The sequence below is a fragment of the Rana temporaria genome, chromosome 4 (assembly GCF_905171775.1).
Source record: "Rana temporaria chromosome 4, aRanTem1.1, whole genome shotgun sequence".
Taxonomy (NCBI): Eukaryota; Metazoa; Chordata; class Amphibia; order Anura; family Ranidae; genus Rana; species Rana temporaria.
The window spans coordinates 224,244,810-224,264,183 of record NC_053492.1 but is presented as its reverse complement, the minus strand read 5'-3'; the positions used below and the strand labels follow the sequence as shown (position 1 = coordinate 224,264,183).

The 19,374-nt window shown below is 40.4% G+C and overlaps 1 protein-coding gene across 1 annotated transcript in view; it reads right to left on the bottom strand.

Annotated features, from left to right (window-relative positions):
* The window catches only part of LOC120935697 (collagen alpha-1(XIX) chain-like), a 335,822-nt gene that overhangs the window by 295,084 nt on the left and 21,364 nt on the right, over positions 1 to 19,374 (bottom strand). Inside the window, exons 3-5 of the mRNA XM_040347751.1 lie at positions 18,367 to 18,391; positions 18,007 to 18,060; positions 1,117 to 1,170 (exon numbers count right to left, since the gene is read on the bottom strand). Of these exons, the coding sequence (XP_040203685.1) occupies positions 1,117 to 1,170; positions 18,007 to 18,060; positions 18,367 to 18,391 (133 nt within the window). The remainder of the gene's footprint in view (positions 1 to 1,116; positions 1,171 to 18,006; positions 18,061 to 18,366; positions 18,392 to 19,374) is intronic.

Genomic DNA, 19,374 nt, shown 5'->3' with positions numbered 1-19,374 from the left:
AACTGTGTTACCTAGGGATTGATTCTAACTGTGGGGGGGATGGGAATAACTAGGGCAGGAGACCGATGGGTATTCCTATATACTAGGAACACACAATCTGTCTCCTCTACCCTGACAGGATGTGGATCTGTGTGTTTACACACAGATTCATGTTCCTGCTCTGTCATGAGCGATCGCAGGTACACGAAGGCCAGTGCAGCCGCCGGGCATGCACGCACGCCCCTATACTGCCGGGAAGCCAAGGCCGTCATATGACGCCTGCCCAGGCTGAGAGATCCCATCTGCGGATGTCATAGGACATTGGGCGGGGAAGGAAGTCGTTCACCCCTTGATCGCTCCTGGTAACCCCTATCCTGCCAGTTTCAGTACAGTGACAGTGCATATTTTTAACTCTGATCACTGTAATAATGTCACTGGTTCCCAAAAAAGTGTCAGTGATTTGTCTGCTGCAATTACGCAGTACCCGCTAAAAATCGTATTAAGAAAATAAATACAAAATTCCATAAAAATATCCCATAGTTTGTAGACGCTGTAACTTTTGTGCAAACCAATCAATATACACTTATTGGGATTTTTACCAAAAATATGTAGCAAAATATATATTGGCCTACATCAGGGGTGCCCAACCTTTTGAAGAGCGAGGGCCACTTAAGCGACTTGGTAACCGGTCGCGAGCCACAATGAGCGGAGCAGGTGGATGGCATGTCCATGTCTGCTCTGCATATATACAGTATATATATATATATATATATATATATATATATATATATATATATATATATATATATATATATATATGCTATAAAATAAATGTACTACATAAATCTATAAAAAAACAACAATTATATTTTAATAGCATACAATAATACTAGAGAAACACTGACAAAAAACCTTTATGCCACTATCTGTTAAATTACATTCGAGGCCCATACCAATAACATGCATTGTTAACATGCAGTGAACCGTGTAAAGTGCATAAAATTGTGTATAAATACTGATATGATGTTTTAGCCACTCTTGCATTCTTCGTAAATGAGACTCCTTGAAACAATGATTGCATTTTTATATAACAATTATTTTCTTTGTCACTGAAATTTAATGGAAAGTATACTCTACCTGTTCTCCCTTGGGGCCAATTGGACCTGGAAGGCCTGGAATTCCATCCAAACCCTTTGAAGAAAAAATAAAAAGATTATATAAATAAATATATATATTATTAACATGGCGATAATAAAAACAACTTAGATGTTCTGTACCCTCCAATCTTCATTCCACAGATCACAGTAAGTGGAAATATAGAGACAGGCTGGCACTAAAATGATAAGCAACATCTGTGCATTGGTGGATGCAGAGCATTAAATCAGCAAGTGTTCTAAATACTAAATATCTGTGCAACTTCTCTTCTTGCTAAAATTACATTAATTTACCATCTGGAAGAAGCATCATTTAGAGTTATGAGATTTTAAATACCCACTTGAATTAAATTAGTGTAGGAATAAATAGTTCTGATTTAGCTGTTAGTTGGCCTTTAACAAGCTCACAAAATGCTTCATGAGGTAAATTGGAAGTTTAAGTCCCCTTGTTCATCTATAAACCCTTTAAAGTAAAATAAAGTAATTTTTTTTCTCATGGGTTTGTTTTATTTGTCATATTATTGACGTTTAGAGATATTTTTACAATAAAGATGATGTTTTGCTGAAAAGAGGAATTTGCTGAATCAGAAGATGTTCAGAAAGCCAGTTTACTCAAGATTAGATTATACGCAGGCGCCATATAGAGCCGACTAGCAGATCTGCATGTTCGGCTTCTTTCGGAAACGCCGTGACTCGGATGCGCCTACGCAATACGGGGGGCGGGGCCTTATCCGCCAGAGGGAGCTTTGCTGAAAAGACGTTAATCATCTGGGCGACCTCCCCATATGACATGCCTCCTCAGCTTGGAAACACCTACTCCCGCGGGGAGAAGTCCCCAGAAGCCAGAACGAAAAGATAGATTATAAGGTGTACAGCGTAAAAGAAAAAAATTGTGGACTTTACATGTTAGAAGTCTAAAGAAGTTGTTCTGAGAAAAATGTTATTTGGGTGAACCTCCGCTTTAAGCTGAAATTGGGTTTGAATTAAACCTGCACTTTACCCATCCCCAGTAGCATATGTTTAACTTTTCTTTGCATCTCTGATGCTCTGTTCAGTGCTGAGAGATGAGGAAAATTCCTGGTATTTTCAGGTATTAAGGAGCATATGACTCAACTCATGTGAGTGAAGTGTTGAGACAACACAGGGAATACAATAGCTATACGAAAAAGTATGTCTCCAGCCATACAGAACATTCCTTTGCTACTAGAAAGGAGGAGCAAAAAGGAAGGAAATATATGCTGCTAGGGAGGGCTATACACAGATTCACTTTAAAAAGTACACCTGTCACAAGAGATATGAACTTACTAATGCTCTCCTTTTGAAAATGTTAGTAACTTGGTTGCTTCTAATTAAATACTTGTGTCACAAACCCAGAACTAGTATAATATATGTGAGTGTCTGAAAAGTGTAGGTGTTCCTGTTTCTCCTTTTCCTGGGCCTGTAGGTCAAAAAAGATATAGGCAATGGATCAACATGCAAATATGTGAAAGGTAGAGGGCACTCAATTGCAGAACATGACTACCAAAAATTATCATAAACTGTGATTATATCAAATAAATGAATATTTAGCAAACAGATAATTGTAAAACAACTGTGACAGTACTGCACTATCATATAGTGACTGATTGTTGATCCCAATATACTTTACTGAAAAAAATAGTCAAAAATATCGTTGACAGGATTGTGCCTGCACACGTATTGGATTGACTGGATCCGATTTGAATGCCTCATTCCCGTGTATACCAACGCTATCTCCGGCGCTTGTGGAGCGAGCAGAGCTGTGCAGAGCCATCGCCGCCACGGGAGTGAGAGCGAGCGGGACCCCAAAGAAAACTCTTGTTTTACCTGCAGCCCCAGTGTCGGGAGGCACATCTTAATGCAAGAGGTCACTTGGCTTTCTTATTTATATGTTCATTTTTTAACTACTTGCCGACCAGCCGCCACAGTTATACGACGGCAGGTCGGCGCGGCTGCGCGAGATCACGTAGCTATACGTCATCTCGCGTTTCAGCCAATTGTGACTGCTTTAAATAGTTGACGTTCCCATATAAAGAGGACGTTCAAAAAGGCTGCAGGTTATTTGAGTAGCTTGCGACTGATTCTATTCAATGCCAGTGTAAGACTGTCTCCCAGGGGCACACATACATACCAGACAAGTGTTCTATTTCGCCCTTGGATCTTCTGTCCAGCTGGGTTACTTTATACCCTACATACAAATAGGAGTTATACGCAGTGGCGGCTGGTGCTCAAAATTTTGGGGGGGCGCAAACGTAAAAAGAAAAAAATTGCAGCCACTGTGCCATCAATTCGCACCACTGTGCCATGCCATCAAATGCAGTCACTGTGCATTGGCAGCACCACAAGGCCCAGAACACAGATGGCCACAGAGCTACAAGTCCCAGCAGAGGCAGAGCATAGATGTCCACAGCACTACAAGTCCCAGCAGAGCCAGAGCATAGATGTCCACAGCACTACAAGTCCCAGCAGAGCCAGAGCAAAGATGTCCACAGCACTAAAAGTCCCAGCAGAGGCAGAGCATAGATGTCCACAACACTACAAGTCCCAGCAGAGCCAGAGCATAGATGTCCAGAGCACTACAAGTCCCAGCAGAGCCAGATTGGCTGAGACGCCTGTCAGTCTTATTCAAGGAATGCACACACTGTGCATTCCGAGAATAGACTTCCGGGAGACGAGGGCTGTTCTTGGAAAGCCTATCCGCTGGCTCTGATAGGCACTTCCGCTCAGCCAACCAGCTGCCATTATTTAGGTAACCGGCGCCCTAAGGTCCGGTTATCTGAATAGACCAGGCAGCTGGCAACCAACAATAACATACATTCGTTTAATACAGGGGTCTCAAACTCAAATTACCTGAGGGCCACAAGACAAGTTTTCATATGCCATGGGGGGCCGCATGCAAACTTCAAAAACAACAGTACTGGTGTCAGCGAACACATTATTAACCCCCAGCACTGGTGTCAGCAAGCGCATTATTACCACCAGCACTGGTGTAAGTCAGGGTTTGACAAATTTGCTTGGAATCTAGGAGCCAGCTAAAAAAGTTAGGAGCCAGAAAACGCACCCCGTCTCGACGAGCTTGCGCGCAGAAGCGAACACATACGTGAGCAGCGCCCGCATATGTAAACGGTGTTCAAACCACAAATGTGAGGTATCGCCGCGATTGGTAGAGTGAGAGTAATAATTCTAGCTCCTCTGTAATTTAAAACATGCATGTAGATTTTTTTAAACGTCGCCTATGAAGATTTTAAAGGGTAAAAAAGTTTGTCGGCATTCCACAAGCGGACATAATTTTGAAGCGTGACATGTTGGGTATGAATTTACTCGGCGTAACATTATCTTTCATAATATTAAAAAAAAATGGGGATAACTTTACTGTTGTCTTATTTTTTTATTAAAAAAAGTGTAATTTTTCCCCAAAAAGTGCGCTTGTAAGACCGCTGCGCAAATACGGCGTAACAGAAAGTATTGCAACGATCGCTATTTTATTCTCTAGGGTGTTAGGATAAAAAATATATATAATGTTTGGGGGTTCTAATTAGAGGGAAGAATAATGGCAGTGAAAATAGTGTAAAATGACATTAAAATTGCTGTTTAACTTGTAATGCTTAACTTGTAATACCAACGGCGCCAGCTCACATCTGGTGGTAATAACTTGTAATACCAACGGCTCACCACCAGGTGGCACCAGGTCATAAAAAAAAAAAAAAAAAAATTTTTTTTTTTTTTTTTGCTCCCCTCACTTCCACCCTGCCTGAGGGCCATTTATAACTGGTCCGCGGGCCGCAAATGGCCCGCGGGCCGGTACTTTGAGACCACTGGTTTAATACAATGCATGAATGTATGTTATTTGCGAGAGGGGGTGGCGCTGCAGCGCCCTCTATAGACGGCCGCCATCACTGCAGCTAGTAAAGAGTAAAAACGACATTTTAGGAAAAATAAAAATTCTTAAAGGGTCCGTTTTTTTTTTTATGACTACAGGAGGGGGGGGGGGCGCGCCCGGGCACCCCCTATGGACGGGCCGCCACTGGTTATACGTTGGTTTCTCTTTCTATGCTCGGGATATTTATATATTGATCCTTTACCTGCCATCTTACATTACACTCATGTGCCCCTGTCGCAATTCGATTATAATTCGATATTTTGGCGTTGAATAGAATCAGCTGCATGCTACTCAAATAACCTGCAGCCTTTTTGAACGTCCTCTTTGTATGGGAACGTCAACGGTTTAAAGCAGTCACAATATTATGTGCAAATTATTTTTACATACGAGTCCACTCCAAGACAGTGAGACCTGCCTTTTCTCTATGTGTTATCACTCTGAACCCTGACCGCATCCTGAAGAAACCTCACGGCGAAACGTGTCGATACACAAGGGCTCACTGTATAATTTCATATGATTTTTAACTCTTGAACATTTTTTTGTAACTATACCATGTATTTTTCATAATAAAATTATTATTCTTTTTTTCTTACAAACTTCGACATTGTTATTCTTGCAAGTCTGATCAAATTGGTGGCTCATTTGAGCACAGCTCCATAATTCTATCATGCCAGGTGTAATTTAAAAAATAAATAAAATTCTACGTGTATTCTAAGTGTTGATATGAAAATACCTTCTGTTTCTACCTTATGTAGGCTCTGTTGTGGTTTGCATTATCTATAATATACTGTGTATTATACTTTTGTATGCTTTAAAAATATTAGAATTTTTGGATACTAGAACTATACTTTGCATACCATGTTAATTAAACTCAAACATACAAAAATAAGTTGGGTGAGGATCTACAGACTCCTTAAAGGCTAATTTCACCCTACGCCGGTATTTACGTTGTAACTTGTTCCTATGCATCCCCCTCACACCCTGAGCTTCCTAATGACTCTATGCAGGGGTTTTCCTTTTCCTTCGCAGCTGCTCTCACATTTAAATTTGGCGTGGTTGTGTGGCGCTCTGGACTTGTAGTTTCAATGGACTATGAGTACAGTAATAATCAGTAATAATCAGTACACTCACAATCCATTGACATTTCCTCCAGATTTCTAACTGAAAGTCCCTACAGAAGCACAGCTAGAAAGCTGGGAAAGTGTTTGCAGGCTCCTGTAGAAAAAAATAATAAAAGCACACTTTTTTCCTGCAAAATGTGTGCATGTATTATTTTATTAAAGGTGAACCTAGCCTTTAAAATGTCAATCCGCTTAGAGCTGATATTTGAGTTTTTGGTTGATGCTGAAGCATAAAACCTCTGACAGGTCTTACAGACCTTCAAGACAATACTAAATGAAATATCTGTTTAGGCCTGCTGTGCTCTGGTAAGGAAAAGAGGTGACCACAAGCCGTTTTTTGTTTTTTTAAATAGTTTATTGACATTATAGATATGGCATATATTTTTTGCAAGGGGTATAGGGAATTTTAGTTAGAGAGCAAGAGAAATAGAAAGGGGGTTGATTTACTAAAGGCAAATAGACTGTGCACTCTGGAAGTGCAGTTACTCCAGAGCTTAGTAAAGGCGAATGAAGCTCTGTTGACTTCCATCATCCAATAATTGTGCATGCAAAAACACATTTTTTTTCCCTTGCACGCGATCGGGGATTCTTTGCAAAATGAAGTTTACCTAATTTACTAAGCTCTGGAGCAACAGCACTTTCAGAGTGAAAATGCACTTTGCAAAGTGCACAATCTGCCTTTAGTAATTCAACCCCACCGAGTCTGACCAAAACAGCTTCTGCTGTGATCACTTAAAGCAGTTGTATTGTCCACTTAGTAATTTTTACTCACAGGTAAGCCTATAATAAGGCTTACCTGTAGGTAAAATAAATATCTCCTAAACCTGTACAGTTTAGGAGATATTCACCTTGCATGTAGCCGCTGAAGTCAGTGGTGCATGTGCAGTGAAGGTCCGGTGTATCGTGCTGGAACTTGCCGGAAACCTAGGGCTCCCGCACTCATGTGTGGGAGTGACGCCATCACGGCCCAGGAACCAAGAACACGGAAGAAATGCAGAGAGAACATGTCAGCTCCCTCTGCAGTGACCAGGCGGCCCGGTGGGAGCTTTGGTCTAAGGCAAGTATTTCATAATAAGCTAGTATGCGATGCATACTAGCTCATTATGCCTTTGCCTACAGTTGTTTTTTTTGGCCATACAACCTCTAACAGACTTCATGAGCTCTTGTTTCTTCCTCTCCCAGTCTGAGCTTTGTGTACAGGAATGGCAATAGGCTAATACCAGGTCAAATTAAGGTACTTCTACTATTTGTAATTTAAACAATACCTTTGAGGATGTAGTAATGAACAAAAGACTGCAATAATTTGTGTCTTGCATATCTTCGAATGCCGCGTACACACGATCGGGCATTTACACGGCCAAATCACATCAGAATTCTGACGGAATTCCATCGGAAAAATATAGAACATGTTCTATATCTAAAGCCCGATGGAATTCATCGGAATTTCCAAAAAAAACAAAAACGATTAGCTGTTCCTCCATTCCCCCTTCCTAAATATTCCTACATCGATCCAGCATTGTGCCTGTCTGCAGCTTCTCTCTACCCTCTCTCACAGGCTAGGCTGAAAGCAACAAGAGCATGTGGGCCCTGCTGTTGTCAGTACAATCCTCTGAGGAGGGAATGGGCCAAGCCACTGTGTATGGACACACACAACATGGCACAGGAGTGAGCCTGGCTGCTCGGGTGCCACTATATGAAGCATAGTGCCTGTGGTGGCATTAGGTGAAGAGGCAAAGCTGAAAACACCAGTAGGGGACCACAGAAGAGGTGGTTTGGGGCCATTCTGTGCAATACACTTGCACAGAGCAGGTAAGTAAAATCTATTTTCTAGTTTATTCACTTGCTGACCAGCTGCCATAATATTGTTATACGGCGGCAGGTCAGCACGTTCCCCGTAGGTGTACGTTGGCTCCTTTAAGGGGGCGCAGCAGGCATGCGCGCTGTACATGGGGGAACTGATAGGTGTGGCTGGCAGCCGTGATGTCTGCCAGCCACCCACGATTATGGGAACAAGAGCCAGAATGGGAATCTGTCAATGTAAACAAACAGATCCCCATTCTGACAGGGGAGTTAGAGATCTGATGTTCTTAGTGATTAGGAACAGCGATCTTTCTCCTCCCTTTCTCAGGCCAGCCCCGATATAGTTGGAAACACTCCCAGGGATCACATCTAATCCCTTGATCGCAGCCTAGTGTTAACCCCTTCCCAGCCAGGGACATTTATACAGTATTCAATGGCTAATTTTAGCTCCAATCGCTGTATAAATGTCAATGGTCCCAAAAGTGTGTCAAAAGTGTCTGCCTGCCACAATGTCGCAGTCCCGCTAAAGATCGCAGATCACTGCCATTACTAGTAAAAATAAATAAAAATGCCATAAATATATCTCCTGTTTTGTAGACGTTATAACTTTTGCGCAAACCAATCAATTTACGCTTAATGCATTTTTTTTTAACCAAAAATATATAGAATATACATCGGCCAATTAGGGAGGCTATTTATGATGGCAAAAAAAAAAAAAAGTGTTTGTCCCCTATTTGATGAAAAAAAAGTAAAAACTTTTTTAGAAAAAAAATAAAGTTACACCCAAGCACATAAACCCCCCCCCCCCCCCAATTTTTTTTGAGGCCCATCCACATATACACACGCATGTAAACGCATTCATTGGGGGACCTACATGTGAAAACGTTGATTGCGATACACGTTACATATTGCAGCGTATGCCAGAGTGAGAGCAATAATTCTAGCACCAGACCTCCTCAGTAAAACTAAACTGATAGCTATGGCCTTTGAAGCGTCACCTATAGAAAATATAGGATACTAGAGTTTGAAGCCATTTTATGGGTGCAAAAAAAAATACCAAAAATGTGGGTAATGTATTGCATTTCTTCCCCTAAAATTCATGTTGGTGTGCATGTTACTGACATATTGCATTTCCTAGACCTTTGCAGTAATATTGTGTGACATTAAAAAATTGGAACTACCGCTATTTTATTCTCTAGAGCGTCTGCTTTTAGAAAATATATAATGTTTTGGGTTTTGTGTAATCTTCAGGCCTAAAATGATTTTTTTTAAACATGTGTGCAAAAAAACATAAAAATGGTTCTGGCAGTGAAAGGGTTAAACTGTATGTGTGTTGGCGTTTTATTTAGAATGGATAGCAATATACCAAAAAGCACTTATACCCCCCTTTGTGCATGCAGTAATATGTGTCAAAATGTATGTTAATGCATGCACCTATGCAAACACAATAGTGCGAAGAGACATCAATTTTTTTTTTTTTTTGGTGTGCTGTGTTTCTGCTGCTGTAAGTTTTAGAGCAATTGTATGCCTATTTGACATGCTACAGAAATTGTGACTCACTTAGCCTCCTAGTTTTAATTCAGGTTGTTTTTGTTTATTGCCTATTTTCTGTTAAATCTGGTTTCTAATCAGTGTTATTCTTTGCATTCCTCCTTCCATAACCATCTTGCTAATCCTGGACTATGCCAGCGAGGCAATCCTGAGAGCCAGAACCTTGGAGCTGTTGCACAAATTAACCCATCCTTCACCATCTACTTGTGGCACATTGAAATAATAGGGGTTGGTTTACTAAAAGCAAATAGGCTGTTCACTTTGCAAGGGAAGTTGCACTTTGAAAAGGAATTTACACAGAAGTTAGTGAATGTGGTGAGTTTTACTTTGCAAGGAATGCCCAATCCAAATGCCAGGAAAATGCAAAAAAATTAAATAGAATTTTTGCTTGCACATGATTGGATAATGAAAGCCAGCAGTGCTTCACCTCATTTGCTAAGCTCTGAGGAAAATTCCATTGCAAAGTACAACTTCCCTTGCAAAATAAACAAATTGCCTTTAGTAAACAACCACCTAGTGTCTACTAATATGATTTATGAAAGGGTATATCTTAAAGAGGAACTGCAGTCTGCTCGCATAATTTGTAATAAAAACATCTTTGCCATTCTTAAGCTTTTCTACAAACACTTTACATATTTTATCTATACTGTGAATATGCTCTTGCCAAATATGCTGCAGAAATCTCCCTCCGACAAGTCTGGCTGCAGTAATTTTTACTGTGGGCAGCTAAAGCTGCTCACCATTTGCTTCCTGGATTTACACAGACACAGATGCACACCTCCAGCTATGCAGCCCTGCAACTAATACTGGCCCTCTTCTGACTTATACCCCCCTCTTTTCCAGGTAAACTCTCACAAGAGTTGTCACAAGCCTAGGCCAATGACCAGACAAGAAACAGGAAGTTCCCACAGTTATTTATTTTCATAAAGTTTTTTTAATGTAACACTACCCCCGAAGGAGCTGCTGGTTTAGATTTGGGCCTGCCATTACCTTACTGTTCCATACACTCGTTGCAGGGGTTGTCCTTTAAGAGTTGTCCATAAGAATGTACGCACCAACACAAAGTCTCTTTCAAGGATTTTATTAACAAAATTTTCCAACAGAGGGGTAGAGGAATAGGGAAGACTCAGGCACTTGACTTTGCGGGTCACGGGTATCACTTAGATCCAGAGGATTAACTCAGCTCCACACTGGGTTGCAGCAACCACCAGATAGGCCTATCCTCACCGGGCTAGCAGCTGATGCAAAGCTCGACAAAGTCTCTGCCACAGACTTGAAAAGTGTCGTCAGGCCGTCCCACAATCTTCTGCCACAATATCGTGCAACCGACTGTACAGTCGATATAGTTCCAACAAAATTTACATGAATCACACTGCCAAGAATCTTTCAGCCGGACCGGCAGCACAGTGAGGTAAATCCGCCAGGGTACGTCCATCAATTGAATCCCACTGGTTCAGCTTCCTTCCTTGGATAAGGTAGCAAAATACCATCCCTGGATCAGTAGGCCCCAGAAACTCCTGGGCCTACTCTTAGTTGCTAGGCCTTGAGCCAGCAGGCCCCGAGGCTATAAAAACAGCTCAACATCCCTGAGGCCAGGAGGGCCCTCAGGTCGGATCGGAAGATGAACCCAGCTAAATGGCGTCTGTCCCTTAAATACCCCTCCCCAGAATGCACAGCGGGTTAACCACGCCTCCTGAGACTCTTCTGAGAGAGATATACCCAATACATCCAGCCTGTTGTCTTTCCAACCGTGACTTGCGGTGACAGCAACACCTACCGTCATGGGGAAACGTGTGCAACCCAGTCAAACTGAACAGAACCATCCATTTAGAATAATCATCCTGAGACAAACTACTGCTCAGGCAGCTATAATTTAACACAATTTAACACCAAGAATATTTGCGTAGCGCCCTGGGAGCAGGGCGCTACGCAAATATTCTTAGTTATATTACTCATGTTTCATATAGATCGCCGCTCGATTGACGATTTACCAAACAAATATAACTTTTATTCTGCCTTGCTGGTATTTTCCATATTGCTTGTGGGCATGTGAAGCCCACAAGCACTATCTTCTGGGACATGGTGCAGCTGAGCGACCAGCATGCACCGCCCGTTCTCAGGCATGCGCAGTATCAACACCAGACATTGCCATTACAACAGGCTGTGTTGTAGGAAGTGCACACCCCATTGTTATTGCAACCTAGCCCTCTGCGCTGCCCAATGCCTCCTGGGAAATTACACATCTTCCATGAGCACCAGCCAGAATGGGTACCGAGGGAAATGACGTCAGGTGCAACAGAGAGGAAGTGGCAGAATACAAAGACCAGTGCTGAAGGGGTGAGTAAAAAATCCAAATGTTTTTGCTAATGCAGAATGCTGTTGATTTATGCAAAGTTTTTTTTTTTTTTTTGGTGGAAATCTGCTTTAAATTTGAATCCCTTCTTTTATAAAAGCCATTGTTAGATATGAATATTTGAAACCCAGCTCATTATTTTAGTGGCTGTATAAAATGTTACATTTCACTTGCAGATGCTATGCATTGCAACAGCAGTGTAACAGCTGCAAAAAGCGGAGATTGCCTTACAGTAACAGCAGTGTCTCCTTAATACATACATGTTATCTCCAATAACACATTACATTCTGTCAGATTTAGCAGTCATACGTGATTGTGGAATTGGTAAAACTAGTATTATGTTTCAGCAGGGATAACAAAACATACATCAGAGTTCACGACCCAACAATTGGCACTAAGCATGCAAGTGAATATGTGTTAACATGGACAGAAAAGCTCAAATAACATTCAGACTACTTTCCTTTAACATTTTTTTTTTTTTTAGATAAATGCTGACATATAAAGCAAACTTTGGCATTAAGACTGACATCTCAGATGATGTTCCTATATTTCTTCTGACTTTGTAAAGTGGATTTGCACCTGTGAAGTTTGTCACTTCACAATAGGCTATACATAATGATTCCTTGGATAGATGCAGACCTGGAATTTTATAATTGCTAATGACAGACTCTTCTATTAAACTCAGGAGCAACTGTTAAATAATAATATTTAGCGTCTGTCTGTCAGACGTTTAAACCCTCATTATGTTTTTCATAATAACTTGCAGTTAAATATTGATAATCAGGGAGATATGCAAAATCAAAGGTCTATAAAAAAAATCATGGTTCTCTGCTTAGTTCTATGAAAGAATATTAGGCAGCCAATGGGTCTACAGTTATCACTGAACTACAAATCCCAATAGGCATTGATTGTATTCATTGTTCAGCTAAATACTTTGGGAATTTATCATGGGTGTTGTAGACACCCTATAGAGTTCCATTGGGAAACGGCACCAAAAGTGCCATTGCTCGCACCCAATTTATGTACCTGTCACAAAATCTCACCTTTCTCTTACTTACTCATGCACAATTCGATATGTATGGGAGAGAAGTGGGATAGGTCACATTTTGGTGTATCCAAGTGTGGAAGGTGTTATTACTGCCATATGTGATTGAGGGCAGTGTTCTGACTCCCTCTATACTACAGGATGGAAACTTAAATTTCTCCACATGCCAGACACTTTGTTTTGAAACATGACAAAATTGATGGATTGAAAATGTAGATGGTTAAGAGGGTCCCTGATGACATTCAGTGGATCCAAGTAGATTTGGGACCCTTTCCAGGTTTAAATGAAAGCTCTGCTTGGGCACCATTCTTTGGAGACTGTCTTGGTATCAAAGGATGGAGTTTATCAGTTTGAACTGGGCAGTCTTTAAGGGAAGTTGGGATAACAACTAAACTGGCTCGAAGATGTCAAGTCTTTCCCCATTTTATCCTGTGGTAGTGCTCCATATACCCTTCTATGATAGATGGATTTTTGCCTCTACATTTGAAATGAAGCCTTTATCACTTGAAAGTATATTTAAGTGAGTGGAATTTTATGAAAAGTTTTTCACCCTTTGTTGAATGGTCGCCAAGTGATATGGGTGACATTCATATATGATCTTGTAGTTCCTGTAGATATCCAAGCCATGCATATGTGTTCTTGGTGGTTCCTGTAGACATTGGTATGTGGACTATCAACCATAGGTTAAATCCACCTAGAGACCTGAAGATCCAATTTCAAATTTTGCTGCCTTGGTGTCCCTGTAAAAACTGATGTATGGCCATCTCTATGTCTTTAATCACAGGTTAAAACCATCAATACAGTATGTGGTTTCAGTGGTCCCTGTAGAGGCCTATGTGTGGATATTCTCTTCTTTCACATAATACAGGCTAAATTTGAAAACTGGTGGTAATTCTGTAAGAATTTGTTGCTGCCACAGCAACAGGTTCAAGTGGAAGTAGTAAGGACTACCTGTAGTTACTGCATGTCGGTAACGTTTCTGACACTAGTTCTTGCCAGAATTAGGTGCTGGTAGTTTTTAAGGGAATTAAAACCAGAAAAAAGTGACATTAGGGCTGTTTTGAATCCAACTCTGATTTGTGGTTCCAAAGACAGGGGGCTAGATTCAGATAGGTTAGCGGATCTTTAGATCCGCGTAACCTATCTAATTTACGATCTGCCGGCGCAAGTTTTTGAGGCAAGTGCTGTATTCAGAAAGCACTTTTTGCAAACCTGACCCGACAGACTTTCCTAATTTTTTTTAAAATCTAATAGCCAGATTCATAAAGACTGGCTTAACTTTGAGGCGGCGTAGCGTATCGCATATACGCTACGCCGCCGTAAGTCAGAAAGGCAAGTGCTGTATTCACAAAGCACTTGCCTCTTAAGTTACGGCGGCGTAGCGTAAATGGGCCGGCCTAAGCGCGCCTAATTCAAATGAAGAACAGGGGGGCGTGTTTTATGTTAATGACTCGTGACCCGACGTGATTGACGTTTTTAACAAACGGCGCATGCGCCGTCCGTGGACATATCCCAGTGTGCATTGCTCCAAAGTACACCGCAAGGACGTATTGGTTTCGACGTGAACTTAAATTACGTCCAGCCCCATTCACGGACGACTTACGCAAACGACGTAAAATTTATAAAATTTGACGTGGGAACGACGTCCATACATAACATTGGCTAGGGCAGCTTTTTGTTCGACTAACTTTACGCCGGAAAAAGCCTTTTGTAAACGACGTAAAAAAATCACTGGGCGCACGTACGTTTCTGAATCGGCGTATCTAGCTCATTTGCATAATCAACGGAAGCGCCACCTAGCGGCCAGCGTAAATATGCACCCTAAGATACGACGGTGTAGGAGACTTACGTCGCTCATATCTTAGCCTAATTTAAGCGTATCTGGTTTCCAGAATACGCTTACATTTACGACGGCGTAGATTCAGAGTTACGTAAACGTCTCTGAATCTGGCTATATATGTTAAAAATAGTTACCAATCAGAGATACCAGTTTAACATACACATTTATGTAATGTAGGAGCTCTGTCTTAAGCTGGAGTGTTCCTAGTTACATTTTGTGTTTGCTTAACTAGCAAAGCTTTTGTTTTATTTCTCTGCAGGTTTTTCCTAAGCTCATTGTATTGATTGCTTCTCTTCTATCTACTTTGAAGAACCTAGAATATGAAATAAATTTTCAGTTTCGCACTTTTTTGTTATGTATAATTCCACATGTGTTAATTCATAGTTTTGATGCCTTCAGTGTGAATCTACAATTTTCAGAGTCATGAAAATAAAGAAAAATCTTTGAATGAGAAGGTGTGTCCAAACTTTTGGTCTGTACTGTATATAAAAATATATGTGTTACATTTTGCAATAATTTATCAACTGTGCAACTTCCAGGGTGATATACATGCTGGAATGTCAGTGTAAGAAATATTACATTGGTAAAACCAAGAGACAACTCCGGATCCGCATAAGAGAACATCTGCAAAGTATTAGAAATTTAATTTAAAAAGGTGACAAGACCAAGGAAGAACTGTCCCCTATAGCACTGAACTTTGCTGATTTTTATCAAGACAGTATGGCGGGTATAAAGGTTAACGGGCTATATCCAATTAACCTGCCAGCACGTAGTGGGGACTTTGATAGTATATTAGTATCAGTATTCTGTAATACATTTTTTCTGTAATCTACGCAAAGACTTTTTTGATGGCAATTTTGGAATCCACTTTGGAACTTTTTTTGGAATCCTTTGGACATATATTGATAACAAAATCCTTGTGATCTAGTCGTTCCTATGTCTAGATTCATAAATAAATGATTGAACAGATATAGATGTAGAATGCTTCGCTGCAGACACTTGACATTTTTCAATATATGAACAGTGTATGTGTTTTTTGGTTCTTTCCTCTCCGTGCCTCCTCTTAAATTCATATATATATATATATATATATATATATATATATATATATATATATATATATACACACATATACACACACATATATATATATATATACACATATACATGCACATATATATATATATATACACATATACATGCACATATATATATATATACACACATACACATATACACACACACACGTGTATATTTTGATATCCACCTGTGTATGTGCTATTCTCTATATTTTATTGCACCTTGTTTTTTGCAATGATAGCTGCTTTGAATGGCTGCAGCTTGACATTACTTATATATCATCTGCGGTGATTAGGATTATGTAGAGATGCCTTCGATCAGCAGTTGAGACTGAATGTGATATGGTATTAAGAAAACTGACATCTAGTGGCAATTTATAAAATGGGAATTTCAATTAAGTACTGTATATGTCTTGCTCGAACTGGTATAAATCCATGCTAACTAATGGTCCCTCCCTATCCCTTGACAAAATCCACGTGATTGGGTGAAACATGTCGGGCAAAATATCACTACCGTGACGTCAATCTCGTCACGGAGGACTATGCCACATCAGTGCTTGCGCTGTGCGCTCCATACAGGCTCTACATGATATGCACGGCTCTGAAGCCAGCAGCTAATACGCTTATTTTAGCTAACCACAAAGTGGGACTTTGGATCTATCTGATGCGGTTCATTACACAGCAGAATCCCCAGCCAGGACATCTGAGAAGGACATATACACTCGTTTGAGCCAAAGAAAAGCGGGACTTTGTACCTACCCAATGCAGTCCACTTCACAGTAGAATCCCCAGCCAGGAAATCGGGGAAGGACATATATCCACTCACCCTATCCAGCTGCATAGAAAGCATTGCAGTCCGTGACTGCCAGCTCCATACAGACGAGCAAGGAGAGACTGAGTGATCTGGATATCAAGACTACCCCTCTGCTAACCAGGCTGGGTGAGCGGACTGCTAGTCCTTATGTAACTGCTTAATGCTGGCGCCACATGTGCTTGGACCAAGGGGTAGGTGTCCCAGCTTCAACTCCGGGGGAGACATTTCATTCCAGGACCATCATCCCACTCCTTAGTTTGGAACGCAAGGGTTATTCCACTTTTGGCCCAACATAAAGGTAATATACCATACAACTAAACTCACTTATGCTGCTACCATGATTCATATGACGCAGATTGCACCTACTTACCTGTATGTTTATCCCTTCTCCCCCCTCCTTTTTCTCTCTAGCTTATTGCTATGCACCCCACTCCTGATGACTGGCTTTAAACGCCAAGAAACGTGTCGAGTCTATGCTCAGGGATGCCAAGATCAAGCTTGCCCAATTATGTGTTTTATCATCATTTTTTTTCATCTACCAATTTTATTGGATAATCATGTCTACTGTATCTATATGTCAATTTATTGTGATTAATTTTAATGGTCATGTCCTGGATTTTGAATATTTTTTATATCAATGTTATTATGACTACATGTATTATGCCTTTGTATGCATGATCTCTGTATTATATATTATGATACATTTTACATTATTAAGTTTACATTTGACTCCTTCAATTTCTTTTTTGGATTGATCACTAAGCAATTTCTTTTGACCACAGAGATTTCCCTTGATGGGACTGTGATAGATCTTTTACTGTTGATATCCTTAACAATTTTACAAACCCGTCCATGCCCCATTTAAAGTCCCACGACCCAATTTTTCTTGTTCTATATGACTACAGGGATGGGGGCACGGTCAAGGTGGTTTTGGATTCCAAACAGATCACTTCCTTTGTTTTACAAATCATTTGGCAAGTAAAACACCATCTTATATGTATTTTATCAGTGTATTTAGATGTTTGACTGCAGAACCACTATAGTAAGAAAAGAAAAAAAAAATAGTGCAAGCAAGAAGCTTGTAATTTTTGAATCAGATAATTACAAGAATTGAAAGTTTCCCATAATGTCAATATATTATAAGTTTTAATTAATCAATGTGATGACCTTTAGCGTATTCTTTCCTTTTCTTTTGTGGCTTATTTTATAACACTGGCTCAGTGTTGATGAGCATATGTACTGGTATGATGCATACTCACAGATTGAGATGATTTTGAGATCATTTTTATTATCTACTCATCTGTATTTCCACACAAAAGTATCTACTCTTTCCAGCACATTGAGAATAGGTTTCCATTCATGTTGTACTCACATCTTTGCCATGAAGACCAGGATGACCCGTTTCCCCTTTTTCCCCTTTTTCGCCCTGAAAAAAAAAAAAAAAACACAAAATATATAAACTGGAGATATGCAACGTTGTCACCAACACCACTACAATAATCATCACAATCTGTGTGTTGGGTAAGTTAACACATTTTGTCTATTCAACGATGGGTCCGTAAAGTAGGGCTGTTCATAATTTAAAAAGGATTCATACTTACTAATATAGCTATTGATAGCTGGGACCATTAGGTGGTGATTTATAGATGGCAAGGACAAAATTAATATATAATTATAAGTTATTTTTTGCTTGACCTAAAACAGATGTAATAAAATAGGATTTTTGACTTACTATCAAATTATTTTCTTGGATTACACTACAGGACACAGGATGAAGTTATTTAAGTATGTTGAGTAAGGCTGATGCCTCCAGGAGATTTAATAATCACAAAATAAAATTATAACAGGTCAGTATAACCCACTCGAAGCATGACTCAATTTTGTTAGCAAGCAAGAGAAATGTTCTTTTCCTCCATTATTTTGATCCACCCTATGTCTCATCCTGTGTCATTATGGGACACAGGATTCAGTTATATACATTGGCACCGCCCCATTTTGACATCACCGATCGATGACGCCACAAGGAGTGGTGCCATCAGGCTTTCCCCTTAGCTATTTAAGAACTGTCAGATGGCGGAGCCTTCGGTGCGAGTGGAGATTTTTTTTCCCCTTTTTCGGGTTAGCTGGCGTCATGATTGATGAAAAAGAAAGAAAACAAGCAGCGCCAACTTAAGTGCAGTATTGTTATCACACATTTTTTATTTTAGTAGAAATGCACTCACTCCGAGTGGAATAAAAGCAGGCACATCATGATAATGTCCAATGGACAGCAGGGCTCTAAGAGGCGATCTTCTAGCGCTGTAAGTTCTTGTCTGGCAGGCGCAGGGGGAAATCGTCAGTCCAAGAGTCCCTGATCAGGGTCGGGTGATGCTAGTAATGTGCACACGTTTGGAACATGGGTGCTCCTTTGTCAGGCATCTTCAGTGTGCTGCCTCCTGTTTTGTGTCAGTTACATTTCCCTGTGATAAAATACCCAGGCTACAGACTCCCATTTTTTAAGGAACTGAATTCTCACCAGGAGTCATTTTTCAATTAACTGTTCACTCACTCTCTGCTGCTATTTTTAACTGTGTTCCGAAGGGAACACAGTTAAAAATAGCAGCAGAGAGTGAGTGAACAGTTAATTGAAAAATGTTAACACCTTCCCTTCCACCCTGTTAAAACACAGCTTTGCCTACAGCTGACACTCATAGCGCAACAATCATTATCTTTTTCCTGGTCATGATTGATCATGACTACA